The sequence below is a fragment of the Fonsecaea monophora genome (genome assembly GCF_001642475.1).
Source record: "Fonsecaea monophora strain CBS 269.37 chromosome Unknown Scaff34, whole genome shotgun sequence".
In the NCBI taxonomy this organism is placed as follows: Eukaryota; Fungi; Ascomycota; class Eurotiomycetes; order Chaetothyriales; family Herpotrichiellaceae; genus Fonsecaea; species Fonsecaea monophora.
Genome location: NW_019173965.1, coordinates 194,305 through 209,459, shown reverse-complemented (window position 1 = coordinate 209,459; position 15,155 = coordinate 194,305). Strand labels below are relative to the sequence as shown.

The 15,155-nt window shown below is 52.5% G+C and overlaps 6 protein-coding genes across 6 annotated transcripts; 4 read left to right on the top strand and 2 right to left on the bottom strand.

The window, feature by feature from the left end:
- Positions 1–459: 459 nt before the first annotated feature.
- Positions 460–2,432, top strand: AYO21_05455 (hypothetical protein; the record flags this gene model as incomplete). The annotated part of the gene is made up of 4 exons (XM_022655424.1): positions 460–614; positions 817–1,153; positions 1,352–2,014; positions 2,082–2,432. 4 exons carry the CDS (start codon positions 460–462, stop codon positions 2,430–2,432), a joined length of 1,506 nt encoding a protein of 501 aa, XP_022512316.1.
- A 446-nt stretch (positions 2,433–2,878) lies between these two features.
- AYO21_05454 (hypothetical protein) lies at positions 2,879–4,921 on the bottom strand (the record flags this gene model as incomplete). Its single annotated transcript, XM_022655423.1, has 5 exons — positions 2,879–3,890; positions 3,946–4,032; positions 4,082–4,207; positions 4,256–4,362; positions 4,409–4,921. The coding sequence occupies 5 exons, from the start codon at positions 4,919–4,921 to the stop codon at positions 2,879–2,881; spliced, it is 1,845 nt and encodes a 614-aa protein (XP_022512315.1).
- Positions 4,922–7,848: 2,927 nt separating this feature from the next.
- On the top strand, positions 7,849–8,459 carry AYO21_05453 (hypothetical protein; the record flags this gene model as incomplete). The annotated part of the gene is made up of 3 exons (XM_022655422.1): positions 7,849–7,974; positions 8,032–8,295; positions 8,403–8,459. 3 exons carry the CDS (start codon positions 7,849–7,851, stop codon positions 8,457–8,459), a joined length of 447 nt encoding a protein of 148 aa, XP_022512314.1.
- Positions 8,460–9,801: 1,342 nt separating this feature from the next.
- Positions 9,802–10,567, top strand: AYO21_05452 (nascent polypeptide-associated complex subunit alpha; the record flags this gene model as incomplete). Its single annotated transcript, XM_022655421.1, has 3 exons — positions 9,802–10,047; positions 10,136–10,194; positions 10,246–10,567. 3 exons carry the CDS (start codon positions 9,802–9,804, stop codon positions 10,565–10,567), a joined length of 627 nt encoding a protein of 208 aa, XP_022512313.1.
- A 457-nt stretch (positions 10,568–11,024) lies between these two features.
- Positions 11,025–11,737, top strand: AYO21_05451 (hypothetical protein; the record flags this gene model as incomplete). The annotated part of the gene is made up of 3 exons (XM_022655420.1): positions 11,025–11,036; positions 11,135–11,617; positions 11,708–11,737. 3 exons carry the CDS (start codon positions 11,025–11,027, stop codon positions 11,735–11,737), a joined length of 525 nt encoding a protein of 174 aa, XP_022512312.1.
- A 500-nt stretch (positions 11,738–12,237) lies between these two features.
- Positions 12,238–14,043, bottom strand: AYO21_05450 (hypothetical protein; the record flags this gene model as incomplete). Its single annotated transcript, XM_022655419.1, has 1 exon — positions 12,238–14,043. One exon carries the CDS (start codon positions 14,041–14,043, stop codon positions 12,238–12,240), a length of 1,806 nt encoding a protein of 601 aa, XP_022512311.1.
- Positions 14,044–15,155: the final 1,112 nt, after the last annotated feature.

The following is a 15,155-nucleotide window of genomic DNA, read 5'->3' as shown; positions in this document are numbered from 1 at the left end:
TGCCATGTTGACAGGTCGATATTCAGGACTGTGCAAGGGGTGAACAAACAAAAATGGTGGTTTACTGACATGTCACTGCGTCTTTCCGTGAGTGATCAAACATCATCCCTTGCCGCACATACCAACGACTCTCAGTGTGTTGACCTCTTGACCGTCGCTCACCACATGACGCTGCTTAGTATTGTTCTCGCTGACAATGGACACATTCCTACCGTTTGATCACTCCCGCAAAGGAGAGCATTAACCATGTATGTACATGTGCCAACCGCCCAACAGAATGATTCATGGCCGCTCCTCCAGTCCAGGCGCGGGTGCGGTCCATCGGGTCTTCTTGAACAACCGGTACCTATTTTCGCGATTTGAAAGCCATCGCAGGCAATGTTTGCTCTCTGAGACACCGGAAAAAGCCTAGCAATAAGACGGACGAAAAGACCACCTGGTAGCCAGCTACCTAGCACAATGGGGGACAGATATGGTAACCCTAAGAAGATCGAGAACTTTGTCGGTGTCGTCAACGCCTTCACCTCCCACTTTGGCAAGGATGACGACCAGACCACTGTGACCGAGCAAGAGAGGAGGAAGAGACGAGAAGCGGCGACAGACGTTGCTGAATCGTGAGTACAATTTGTGCTTTGTCTGAAGGCCTGGATACAAAATGGTTCATTGCCCCTAAATACCCTTGAAGATTACACCAATACACCAACGAAAGCAACCCGAAGGGCTTGAAATACGGAGGGAGCGAAGGAGGGACAGAGAGAAATATAGGACCTATGCTAACCATCAAAATGAATGCCTCTCTTTCCCTGTCTCATACAGATACTACAATTTCGCCTCTGCAGCATACGAAAGCGGCTGGTCCACCCATTTCCACTACGCCCCCTTCCCGCCCTCGTTCCCTCCGTGCGACAGCACCATCGCCACGGCGCTGGCCTTTTACGAGCACCGCCTCGCCCTGCTCATAGGCCTGAAGCCGCACATGAAAGTCCTCGACGTGGGCTGCGGCATCGGCGGGCCCGCGCGCGAGATTGCAAAGTTTGTGGGCTGCGAGATCGTGGGCGTGTGCATCAACCAGACCCAGATCGATCGCGCCGTCTACTTGACGAGGATGGAGGGTTTGCAGGACAAGTGTACCTTTGTGAGGGCAGATTTCCTGGTGAGCTAGCTTTCTAGAACTCGAACATCTCAGGGTGTTCCCGCTCTTTCGCTCAAGTCTGCCTCTTCCCACCCATTTTTTCCCCCTCATGATCCGACTATCCCCCCTATACGACAAAGTCCCCTTCAAGCCAGGAGGAGCTGGGAAAGATAACGACAGAACCCACATGTATGAACCAGTACTAAAACCCAAAGCCAGGACCTCCCCTTCGCCCCCGCGTCCTTTGACGCCGCCTACGCCATCGAGGCGACAGTCCACTCCCCCTCCCTCTTGCAGGTGTACAGCGGCGTCGCGCGCGTGCTCAAGCCCGGCGCCGTATTCGGCCTCTCGGAATGGGTCATGACGCCGAAATACGATCCGACAGACCAAAGGCACGTGGGGATGCGGAACCGGGTGGAGAGAGGCAACGGCGTGAGCAACCTGCGCACGAGCGACGAGGCGCGCGAGGCGATGAAGGGGGCTGGATTCGAGATCCTCCACGAAGAGGATTTTGCGGCGCATTTTGACTATGCGAAGAGTCTGGTGGAGGCTTCTGCGTCTGCTTCCGCCACCGCGACGACGAAGATGAAGATGAAGACGAAGACGAAGACACAGAGAGGGGTGCCCAGGAAGAATCGGGGCAATGACATCGACATTGAAGGACACGAGAGCACCAGCCCACAGGACCACACCCTTTCCTCTCCCATCCCTTTTCCTCCTCCTCCACCATCTTCTGACCAAACCCCCCAAAGCTCCGTCCTCGTACCCTTCAAATCCTCACTCTCCCCTGACGATGGTATCTCCCTCCTTCTTCCCGCGCCGACCACCGACGACACCCCTCCCCGATTCCCTCCCGATCCCCCCCACGACCTTCCGCCCATGGTACTGGCCGCTTGAGGGCGCGACGCACCTCGCCACCACCTGGACGGACTACTGGACGGCGTGGAAGATGTCGGCGTGGCCGCGGCGCCTGTGCTTCTGGACGATTTGGGTCGGCGAGCGTGTCGGCCTGTGGGACCGGGGCGTCACGGACGCGATGACCACGTTGGCGTACTGCGTCGACAGTACCGCCGAGGCGGGCCGCGAGGGGATCTTCAGTCCCTGTTGGTGGTTCGTTGGGCGGAAGGTGGGGGATCATCATCATGATGAGGATGGTGATGACAGAGAGGGCGAAGGTGCGGATCGAGATGGACGCGGACAGGGACAAGCCTACGGGAGAGTCAACGCCAATGGCAATGGAGATGGAGATGGTGGCGGTAGTGGGGAGACGAGAGAAGATTTGAGCGTCCTTGTGTATTGATGTGTGGTATTCCTTGCGAAGGAGAATGTCGTGTGGCACTCACTACTGGTTACACTCTGCCGTGGCCATCAATCTCCCTGCTGTTCAGAGACGAGCAAGTTATACATACGCGCACTGCGAAAGCTGTGACTCGGTTCTTGAATATGGCATTCACGGATATCAAATGCATCAGCCATTATCTCTCCAGGCTCGGCCACAAACTCCCGAAATCTGGTCATACAGAGGAAGCCAATGCAACTTCCATGGATATTCCACCATACTATCCTCGATTTCCAGCGAGCGTCATGTCGGAGCAATCCTAGACCCCCATAGCATACGCAAACAAATCCGTGACATTTGGTATCAATTTCCGTAGCACAATTCTTGTTTCCCCCCCCCCGACCACTTGCCTTCATAATGTCTCCGCGCTATGATCCCACAAAAATGCCGCCCTGAAATTATCGACGTTATTTCCTTGGCTTGCCAGCAAGCTTTGGAAGTCGGCTTGGGATTCGAAGTCGACAAGAGTCGACTACCGCCTCGAGACGAGCCGTGAAGCTCGACTTGACACTGTTTTGAGCGAAGCCAGCTTTTACAAACTTGGCCCATGTGTTGGTCAGGACCAATTCTTTGATGCTGAGCTCAGCCTTGTCAAAGACCTTCTCGTCGAAAGCGTCGGGAATGCCGATGTTAGCGGGCAGTCTCTCGCCGAAATTGGTCATCTTCAACTGTTGCAGTTGGAGTGATTCACTGTTTTCGCGTCTCAACTCGCCTCTGCCACCTTCTCCTACTACTGTCGACACGACCGACAATTGATCCTTCCCCATTTGGCTTTCTAGGTCCTCGGAGACGGTGGAGGACCAATAGTTTTCAAAGGGCGTGGCAGCATTCGATGTTGGTTCTGCGCAGACGAGGGCAGCATATTGCTCGAAGATCGCCTCCAGGTCTCTGAGATGAGCAGAAGAGATGTTGATCGGAAACTCGGAATAGTTCAGGCTCACGAAGGAGGCATAAATTCCAACCGCTTGTTGAAACTGTCGCCGCGTCAATTCCTGGTCGTTCGTTCTGGCATGTCCTTGCTTGCGCAGCATCCCGGATCTCGGAGTGGCAGTAAGCCAGGCAGCCTTCCAGTCTCGTACGTGAATCAGGAAGCTGATGTTCTCTCCCGAGAAATCCTTCAACGCCGAGAACATGAGAAGAGGGGTAGGATTCAGCTTCAGCGTTGTCTCGAGAGCGCTCATAGTGTACATCTCTCCTTGGCGGGCGCTTGTGGTGCTCTTGACAGATTGGCGTGTAGAAGCCCGTGATCGAACGCCGGCTTTGGTCGACCCTGCGTTCAGCGAGCCGTTGAATTTCTGCTTTTCCTCCCACTCGGCGATGATCTCGCGTGTTTCGGTCTCGAGTTTTCTGTTCTTGAATATCTGAAAGAAAGGGACAAATATGACCGAAGCTTGCATGATGACAATGGAAGGAGAAAACCTGAATAGCATGAGTGGACAATCACCGTCAATAGGACAATAGGAGCGAATCTCACCATAGGGGAGGGACAAAGTACTTGTCGACTGTCGTTTGCAAGGGTCCAGCATACAGTGCGACTAACCACATGGGTGAGGCAGGTAACCTGGTGTCATCAATAGAAGCCGTCACGTGTGGTTGTCGTCAACACTTACCCAGCAACAATGCAAGCGATGGTTTGCGTCCGCCATCCGTGAACATCATGGATATTCCGGACTCTCCAGAGAAGTACAGGAGCATACATCCAAGACCAGACGATTTGCCACACGATTGAAGGCCACCTGACCAGTGTTAGATTTCACTCCAGGGTGTTTGAGCACCAGGCTTACCATTCCCATCCACGTCGGCAGAGTGATCTTGTGGTCACCTGTCCTGTGACTCCGAACCCCGGGTGGAATTTTCGCGAGGCAAGAAAGATGATGAGTGCAAAGACAACCTGGGGAGTTAGTAACAGGGTGCCAGGTGAAGTGACTATTACTTACTTGGACACTCATACCAATCCCAATCCATGCCATGGTATTCTTTGTAGCGTTGTATGTCTTGAGTCTGCGCCACCACTTGCGCCATACTGGGGTCTTCCGGTCTGTGATCGGCTGGGATTCGACCAGAACATCTCCATGCGCATATCTTTTCTGTGCTGTCGCAACAGAGAGTAATTGAGAGTTTGTTGCTTGGAATAGAGCGATGCCCAATGGGAGATAGATACTCATAATCCAGTATTCGGTGGCACAGGGGAAGTATCCATTCAGGACATAGGCGATCATGCACAAGACCCAGTACACATGGAGAGTTGCAACAGCACTGACCGCGAGAGGTATATTCCGAATGCGTAGGTACGGCAAGTGTCGATTGCGCATGAGAAATACAGCAGCAGGAAGTAAGAGGCAGGTCCACGCGATGACGAGACCGATGTAAGTGATTCCGAGTCCGTCGGTGTTGTACCTCAGCGCCATATCATAGCCATTTGCATAAGCGTGTTGAACTTGAGTCGACATGGCAATGGTACCTCGATCAGCACTATTAATATCCCGTGGCATGGAGCCAGCACATGGTGAAGTAGGTGAAGCCATCCGTACCAGCGGATAAGCGTGTTCAGTGAGAGGGTTCCAAATAAGCCAGTGCCTTGATGTCGATATGACGGCGAGAGATTGGAAGGAGAAGATGGATATGCTGGACAGATGAGTGAAGTAAGACGAGCGCGTGTCGACGCAGGTCGGCAGTGTGCGTCGCTCAAATCTCAGTGTGCGCGGTCAGGAGACCAGGTTAATTACCGCCGTGGCAGCGATATTGGCGTGAGGGTGTGTGTGGCACAAGACGACAGGAGAGGTGAGAAGAGGTGGTGTCGAAAGGAAGGAACGCGGGAAGGACGAGATGGACACAATCATTCACAAAGTCAACGAAGGTGTGAAGCTGAGATGAGAAACACAAAGATGTGAGAGATGAGGTCTTCTCCTTCTCTCTGCCTCTTTCCCCTCCAGTTAGCTGACAGTTGATCGTCACTTTGAACTCGCAAGGCTTTGTGTTCCTTTTCGATCGCCTGCCATCGTCACTTTGAGGTGCGGCACGCGATGGGTTTTATGTACTGTTTCATGGGTGATGCACTTGCCTTCAGATTTGTTGCCGCACCCCTACCACCAGATTGTTGGTTCCTCCAGACTCCCTGATCGCAGTCTTTGACGTGGCAGACCATCACTTCCTCCTCGCCCACGATCTGACCTGATTGAGAACCATCACCAGCATTGCGGGGAGATGAAGAAGCGGAAGAGGAGGAATTCATGTTACATCCCCGTGTGAGCCTTGCAGGGCACGGGAGCGCAGCATTGGGAAACAAAGAAAAACGAGCTCATGTGGAGTCGAAGAACCCCAGTCAACTTCCAAACATCCTTCCATGCTGAACCCCCTGTCAGCCCTTCTGCACAACCTTATCCCAGATTGAGTGATCGAACGTTATGGTGCGTCGTCTTCCCCCTGGCGGACGAAGGCCGTTCACGCCGTTGAACGTTCCTTAATTCTGACCCCAGTCAAGTGCGCCATAACCAAGCATTCGCTATCAACCTGATTACCTCGTACAAGTACGAACAATTGCCGCGCCACCGCGCTCCACTTCCCGTTGCTGCCGTACAGACCTGTCCAGGCCAAGCCAGTCACTCTAAGCGACAACATGGATCCCTTCTCGATTGATGAACACTGCATTGCGCAGTTTGAGCCTTGGCAGGAAATGGCTTAAGCGAATACCATATTGGATTGGAGACACCTGCGGCAGATATTGACAGACGCACTCGTTTTTCTCGAGCTAGAAACCCTCTGTGTGCAGAACAGGGTTTCCGGACCAATGGCCAGAGGAGAGTATGAAAGCATCGCATTTGCCATGGTGTGACGAAAGGGAAGTTTGTACCAGTTCTCGATGCGGCTGTGTTACTCTAGCGATCTAGGAAACATTTGACCAGGCAACACACCATCCTCCATGGCAACAAGCAGTGAACACGGAGTAATTTCAGTGGCACTTGGAAACAGCCAACCAGGTCATCACTGTCGGGCAACGTTGAGCATCTACAATCTACTCGTGTACAAGTCCTACTGACATCTACCGCTCCCTTCATGATGGGAGAGACAGGCAGATGAGCCGGGTTGATCGTCCCGAAGAGACGATTCGGATCATCACCACAAGGTCTCGAGACATTATACCATGGGTGAGGCCGTCAGACAAGCTGGTGCGATTTGATAGGTAACGATGAACACGAGTTGACTTGTTCCAAAGTAGAGGAATATCCCAGACACGCACGCGATGGTAACTCTAACGGAAGGCAAGGTGCAGGAGTGGGCCGGAAGATTGCAGAAATGGCGGAGGGCAGTGATGCAAAGATGGACCACTTTCGTCAGTCAGTAAAGCATGGATCGAGCTGCTCAGGGCGGGATCAGAAGGGTCTTTTGGGGCCATCTCCCAAGCAGCGGGTCCTCTCAGAAGACCAGATGGGATTCAGGCTTCTTTCCTAGCACAAGGTCAGCAATGAACTTGCAGAGCTTGAGTGAACATGCAAAGGTGTCAAATTTCCTCAGAGATCTTGGTGAATGGGATACGATCATGTCAATGTTGATCATTTACTATCTAGTGCAAAGGGTGTAATCATCGGAAAAGCCGATCAGAGAACAAAGTACGTACCTTGCATGTTACATGGTCACCAGAGAAGGCTTTGACACAAATCAAGAAACAGTCATTTATACTGCTCGCTGAAGGGATTCCGAGTAAGTCGAGGTGAAAGGGGAACGCAACAATTCGAAAAGCAACTGTTCGCAGTGTCAGTACATTATTCGTAGCCTTTAACATGCCAAACGAAAGCAGGGTGCACGTTTCTAAACTCAGCATATGTAAGAAATGAATATCATCTCTTTGGGACTGTTAAGAGGCTCCGGCGAGAGTCTCCAGTACCAAATTCAATCGCAAATTATAACATCATAAGAAAGTGATAGGATAGGAGAACAAGACACTCACATATTAATCAAGCCGTGGTCTCGGTAGTCGAAGGAATGAACACGGAGTTACACATTGGCTTGAGACAAGCATCATCCTTGGGAGTTGTTGGATGTTACATGAGGGAATAGAACTGGATGAAGGAGACATTTCTTAGCAGCAAAATGGGGAGAAAAGTATGGCAAAAACAAAGAGATACTGGAAGAAAATTCGCGTGTCCTTTCACGACAGAGGAACGAGGCACAAGAGGGTTTAGCGTCGGCCTCGGCTCTTGGCGCAAAATATCTTGGCGCGAACGCACTATCTCGAATTTCCCTTGCACGTTGCCAAAGATCTCCGAATTGATTGTAGAGGCGACAACAATATTCCCCATTACTATTCGTATGCGTGCCCGACTATCCTTTACTCCAGATACAAACTAATACTTGCGCATAGTCCTCATTTGCCGGCAAGATGTCCACCATCGATATCAAGCCCGCCGGATGGAAGTTGGTCGAGGTCGGCCGAGTGGTCACCCTCCGATCAGGGCCTTACGAGGGCAAGCTGGCTACCGTGGTTGAGATAATAGATCCTGGCAGAGTATGTGTTCACCCGTGGGAAATACCGGAGGAAATATGTGCTCACGAAATTTCCCAGATCTTGGTCGACGGCCCCTCAACGAAAGAAGATGCGGTTGTTCCCCGACAGGCTATCGCTACAAGCACCGTCTCCCTCACCCCTTGGGTCATTCCCGGTCTTCCAAAGGCGGCAGGCACTGGCGCAGTGAAGAAGAAGTGGGAGAGCTTCGAGGTTGACAAGAAGTGGTCAGAGTCGTCATGGGCAAAGAAGAGAGAACAACAGGACAGGAGGAGGAATCTGACTGACTTCGAGCGATTCAAGGTGATGAGGTTGAAGAAGCAGGTGAGCAATCCTCTGAACGATCTGCAATCCCTTTGAACGGGATCTTGCCTTTGAGTTCTGAATGGATGTCCTTGTGGAAGATCAGCGCTAATCCTATGGGATTGTAGGCACGATTTGAAGTTCTGAAGGCACAGGCAAAGGTTCGGGCAGCAGCGAAGGCATAAATTCGGCACGGATACGGCGTCACAATCCAGCTCACAAATTTTCAAGATGAGCAAAGATATGCAAGTTGCAGCATGTCGAGGGTAGGCACCACTGTCGGTTCGATTGACGAAAAGAAAATATTCCGCGGCTGTGGCTCTCTTCCCTTTGCCCGCGTGGGAATTTCTGCAGAGCATGATTCCAATACATTCATGAAATGCGATCAACATTCAAACCAAAATCATCATGGGAAACTCACTCATGAGGCGTTGTCAGGCTTTTCACCATGTGCCTCCTACAACGATAACAGTGCACTCGGTAGTGAGCAGGATGTACCTGAGAGAATCTTAGACTTCGAGGCTTGACACGTTCACCTGTTGCGTCCCTTTTCATCATGATTATGGCTCTCCTTCTTGAGTCGGCTGTTTGATCGCCTGATTGCTCTATGTGCACAACTCCGGCCTATGGTGCAAGTTCCTGCAAGAATGAGACCGTTCGTTTGCTTACTCGCCACGCTGCTTGAGCTCGACAAGTCCATGCTACCTAATGCAGGGCGCGATACGACTCCTATTTCAACAAATGACGTACCGCCCCAAGTCTCACTGTGTCTTGTGCAAAATCTAGTGTCTTGGGCAAGCGATAAGATGAACAACATGGATACGCCTTCTGAAAATGCGCTGTCCCTACCCATTGCGCGGCATTCTGGACTCAGGGAAATCTTGGACATGGTTTGTCCCTGGACGCCATTTTCTTTGACACAAAATCCAGCACGTTGTACGCCACTTAAACGGCCGCCCATTGACTTCGACTCTTTTTGTTCTCTGTAGCCCTCAATGTCTGGCTTGGACGGACGTTGCACGTCTTACATTAGAGTACTCTGTAGAGATCTCTTGACCGTTCGTGTCTGCACCGCATGCCATACTAACTTTAGAGCTTCCTCCTGGACAAGGCTGCGATCACGGATGGTGAAACTTGCCCATGTACTCGGTAATGGCATGATGGCATATTCCTCTGTAAGCAATCTCAAGGGACTGACTCGTCCATGTCTCCAGTTATTGAAAGAACGCCAAGCCCTGGTGTAGGACAAGATGGGCAATTTACCCGAGGCTCGTCCATTCCACAATTCAACGAACAGTCGAACATCCAAATCACAAAATCCCGTTGCTCATCAACCGCTCAGAGAGGCTCTACTGTAAGGTCCCTAGCTCTTGCTACTCGTCGCTCGAATGTATTGGCGCTCAAAGATATCAGAACCCGTATCTCAGAGAGCACTAATTCTATCCCACAAACCTGAAGCGAAGCTCAGCTAACCTTTGCAACTGCGCAGTACATCTCAACCAGTCCTCTCTTCACTAGCCGATCATCATGTCCAACCCTAGAATAGAAGAGCTCCCTGACGACGAGCCTGACAAGAAGGCCGCAGCAGAAGATGCCTCCAGCTCATCCGACTCCGAACCTGAAGCCGCTGGTGAAGGAGAAGCCAATATTCCGGCAGGTTCTGCAGTCGCAGTACACAGCCGAAACGAGAAGAAGGCGAGAAAGGCAATTGGCAAGCTGGGCTTGAAGCACGTCCCGGGGATCACACGTGTTACGCTGAGGAGACCAAAAGGAGTAAGCTCTCATCCACGCGATGGCAGATGTCTCTGTCGAGATTCTGTGAGCACTGGTTCTGTTGCGGGTAGCTGACTCTCGCCCATAGATTCTCTTCGTCATCTCTAACCCTGATGTCTACCGCTCGCCCACCAGCAACACTTGGATGTAAGCTGAATTTGTCTCTGTGTCCAAACGCCCACTAACAAAAACTGCTAGCATCTTTGGAGAGGCCAAGATCGAAGACCTCAACTCACAATCCCAAGCCGTTGCCGCTCAACAGCTCGCAGCTGCAGAAGCCGCCAACGCAGATCACTCTGGCCACGATCACGCAGCTGAGAATGGCAAGGGCAAGGCTGTCGAAGACAAGAAGGCTGAGGATGAAGAAGACGATGACGAGGAAGTGGATGATAGTGGTCTCGAGGCTAAGGACATCGAACTCGTCATGACCCAGGCCTCCGTGTCACGGAAGAAGGCTGTCAAAGCTCTGAAAGAGAACGGCAACGACATAGTCAACTCCATCATGGCGTTGAGTGTATGATCAGGAAAAGGCTAACCAAAAGTTTCTGGATCTGCTCGCTTCTATAGGGGTAGTCGGTCTTCCACACAATTGGTTCAATGGTCCTCAGCAATCCAAGCCTGTATTGCTATGTACGCTATGTATGCGGGCTTGAACCTCGAGCTATGTCTCCAGATGCTCAAATGCATCTCAACAAATGCACTAGTCTTTGACTAGTCGTTGACTCTTTCTTCTCGGTCCATTTCCAAGTGTAGTTGAGTTGGGAGAAATTGAAGGTTTCTTTAGATGTATGAGCAAAGCAATTAAAGCGACGTCAGACCAGACGAAAAACAGCTTGAGAAATGTGCTAATCACGTGACGGGGTTTGGCATTGAGTTTCGCTGGAGCTCAGGGACCTTCAACTTCCGACCTTTCTCAAAATCAAAGCTCGACAACTCGCTCACCCCTCCCAGTATCTTTCACCCCTAGACTCCTCAAGATGGCTGCTCAAGTACGTTTACAAGCTCCTGTCAACCGCCCCCCAGATTTGCTTGGAAAGAGGCTTGCTTGAATACCGTTTGACTAACCGCGCAATTTCCCTCACTACAGTCCCGCGCAGCAATCAAGCTCGACTGGAGCAAAGTCGGCACCCAACTCGGTCTTCGCGGCAGCACGGCCACATCTCTAGCAAACTTCAAGAAGCGAAACGATGATGCCCGCCGCCGGGTGCAAGTGCTCCAGGACCAGCCCTCCACTGTCGACTTCGGACACTACCGCTCCATCCTGAAAAACACGGCCGTGATCGATGAGATCGAGCAGTACTTCAAGACCTTCCAGCCGAAAACCTACGACGTTAGCAAACAGATCAAGGCCATTGAGAGCTTCGAACAGGTGGCGCTCAAGAATGCCGAGGAGACCAAAGGCAAAGTGGAGGTCGAACTGAGGAGCTTGGAGAAGGCTTTGAACGATATCGAGGGCGCAAGACCTTGGGATGAGACTACTGTTGACGAGGTTGCTGCCGCCGCGCCGGAGATTGACGAGTACACGGCAAGATTGGTCAAGAAGGGACGATGGATGCCTCCGGGATACCAGGTACGAATCTCTCTGATGTTCTACCTACACACATCTCAGAACAACATTTTTCCACTTCGAGATCAGACTGCTAACTTAATGGCATTACAGGAGCGGTTCCCCAACTTGTCGGTGCTGTAGACGTTACCCTGCAAGAGAGAGATGGAGAAGGGAATGGAGCAATTGGTTTGGGGGTGGCACAACCTTTACTCAGAATCAATGCTTTTGTTTCCCCAACCGAGAATTTATGTATAGTGTCTTAGATCAAAACACGAGCACTTGTTCAACACAACACCATAAAGCTGTCTGACCAAATGTCCTCGTACCGGGCTCGCGTGCTGTGGCAAAGATAATCGCGCAAAGCTGGAGTGCCCGAGATGACGAGAGCCAGCGTCCCAGTTCGTGTTTCACAGGTCAACAGGAGCGTTCAACCTCATAACGTGCGAGAGGACATTCAACGCCTATCGGTTCAATATCTGATCGATCTATTCTGACACAAATTCCGTTACTTTCGACTTAAACATACTACCAAGTCCGTCACAAAATACTCGAAAAGATCATGTGTTGCCAGCTATCATTCGTGAAAAGAAGCACTTTTTTCCCCCCGCTGGACTCTGTTTATTTGGTCGCAGCCACATTTCTTACAGACCCGAATCCTCCTGCTGAAACACGGCGGTCTGGCTGTACGTATTCCAGTCGCTGCACTGCTTGTACCAGTCCGGGCCGATGCCCAGGTTTTTGATCTGGTCGGGCTCCTCCAAGAACTGGGCGCCGAGGCCCAGGCCGACGTGCCAGGCGATGTGGCAGTGCATGAGCCAGGCGCCCGGGTTGTCGGTGATGAAGGCGATGACCAGGTAGCCCGAGGCCGGGAGCATGGCCGAGTCGCGGCGGGGCGGGTTCTTGTAGTTGAGGGTCTGCGAGTTGTTGAAGATGCCCTGGCCGGCACCCAGGACGTAGAAGTCGTGGCCGTGCAGGTGGATCGGGTGCGGGATGGGCGGCGCGATGGTCGGCACCGCCTGGATCACCCAGTACGACCACGCGTTGGCCTCGGGCAGCGAGATCAGGTTCATGTTGGCCGCGTAGCTGGTGTTGTCCGACAGCACGTACTCGAGCGTCGGGTCGCTCCAGGGCACCTGGATCGCCGTGAAGTTCAGGTTCCACTGGAACAGCGTCTGCTGGGCCTGGTTCTGCACGATGGCGAACCCCACGTCCAGCCGCGACGACTGCGGGATCGTGAAGTTGCTGGGCACGTCCAGCTTGACGTACGGGATCAGCTGGCTGTTGGGGTTGTTGCAGTCCGGCGCTGGGGGCGCGTTGGCCCGGGTCGTGTTCGAGGGCAGGGCCGTCGAGTCGGCGCCCGCGTACGAGAAGATGGCCAGCGCGTTGGTGTTGAGGTTGCTGCTGCAGCCGGCCTGGGGCACGGCGTGGAACCAGTAGTTGCCGACGGGCTGGTTGGCCTCGATGACGACGTCGTACCGTTCGCCGATGCCGATGAACAGCCACTGGGTGCTGAAGGGCTTGATGGGCACAAAGTCGGCCGTGATGACGGTGAAGTTGTGCCCGTCCAGGCCGACCTTGAAGTTGTCGTTGGTCGACGTGTTGATCAGGCGAAGACGGTGTTTCTTGCCTTTCGTCAACGTCGTCCGGCTGTAGCGACCGGCCGTCCCGTTGAGGCTCACGTTGGTGCCGTTGATGAGGACGTTGTTGCCCGGCGGAGGGCCGCGCGGGAATCCACCATACTTGATCAGATACCCCAGCTCGAACGCACTGCGGTAGTACCAATCGGTGATCGGGAAGGCGCCCAGATCTATATCGTAGTTGGCCGTTGCGGGTCCGTTGATGATCATTGTCCCCACGACGCCGTCCGTGTATTGGTCCGAGAAGTGGCTGTGGTACCACGTCGTACCAAACTGCGTGCACAAGAAGGTGTATGTGCGCGACTGGCCGGGGGCAAGTGGACATTCTGTCACACCGTTGGTCCCGTCCATGTGGTTCGTCTTCCATTGACGCAGACCGTGCCAATGCATGCTCGTCCCGTTGGTGGTTAGACTGTTCTTCACCGTGATCTTCAACGTGTCACCCCAGTTGGCGACGATGGTGGGACCTGGGAATCGACCATTGATGGCGTACACCGGCCTGGAGAATCCGTCTGGGGCCATCGTGGTGTTTTGCACTTCGAGAAAATACTCCACCACCTTGCCCGTGTTGGGCCAGGTGCTGTCGTAGTTGGTGGCAATGCTAAAGCCATTGCCCCAGCATTGGCGCGTAAATGGCCCATTGGTGCACTGGGAATCTGGCGTCAAAGTCGTGGTTGACGGACTGCCAGTCGTCGATGATGCTTGTCTCGGCAGAACTCCATTGTCAATCCGGATCAATTCGGCTCTGGGAATAAATTTGGCAAAGGCCTGGTAGAAAAGAAGTGAAACGAGGGACAAGAAGAGCAACATAGCGAGCGACGAAGGTGAGGACAGACTTCGAGAGTGACAGAGCAGAGGATAGGAAGAGACAGACCTGATGGCTCCCGAGTCCCATCAATATAAAGGAAACCGAGATACCCGTCCCAGCGGATGGCTTCTCCCCTTGCCATGGCGAGATGTTGATCTAGGGACGGTATTGTGGATGTTGGGATCATCGTGGTTGAAGCGTGGTACAGAGGAGCCTTTGCCCAGGTTGTCTTGGACCCCTAGCAGCTTGAAGTCGTACAGTAAAAGAATTCAGCCATTCTCTTGAGCCACTCAGATTCTCGTTTCGATGGAGCCTCGTCCGACAAAAGCCAGATTGGGACAGCAGGTCATCGACGGCAAGAATAGAACCGAGACAATTTCTTGGGCCTAATTTCCGCAATAAGGGCTGCACTGGTTGTTTTGAATCTGGCCATGACGAATTTCTCCAGCGTATTCAACCATCAATGCAGCAGCCCGAATTGAAATGCTGAGAATGGCGAAGACGGTAAACAAGATCGGTGGCTGGAGGCGTCGAGGCGGTTGAAGTCGAAGCATAGTCGTTTCCCCTTCCTAAAATGGTCTAGCGGGAACATATTGGCCAATCAGACACCTTCATTCCCACCCCCCCTTTTTCCATCGTGCGGAATCTGGAATCTCAAGGGACAAAGTCACAATCTTTATTGTTGCATTCCCCCTCGCTTCTTTCCGGTCCACTTTGATACTGAACTACAATTACAATTGTCTGATGCTCCTTGCATCGCTGTGATTGAACTCTGGCACCACCACTCTTGTCCCAATTCCGGCCAGTCCAGACATTACGTGTGTCTATCTTGGCTCAGAGAAACCACTCAATGTTTCTTTTATTGGAACTTCACAAGAGCTAGGAGTTACACGAAGGAGCAGTTTAGCGAACTATGGCTGAACCAGATACCCGGATCTCCTTTCGAGTATCTCTCGTGTCTCCGGGCTCGCCTTATGCTATCTGGGGGCCCTGGAACCTTGACACCCCCTAGACAATATCGTTGTGACCAAAGCTGAACTTGCTACTGCAATCAAAGCCTTTTGGCGATCCATTCCGCTGGCTTCTAATTTCGAGTTCAAGCCCACATCCTGGA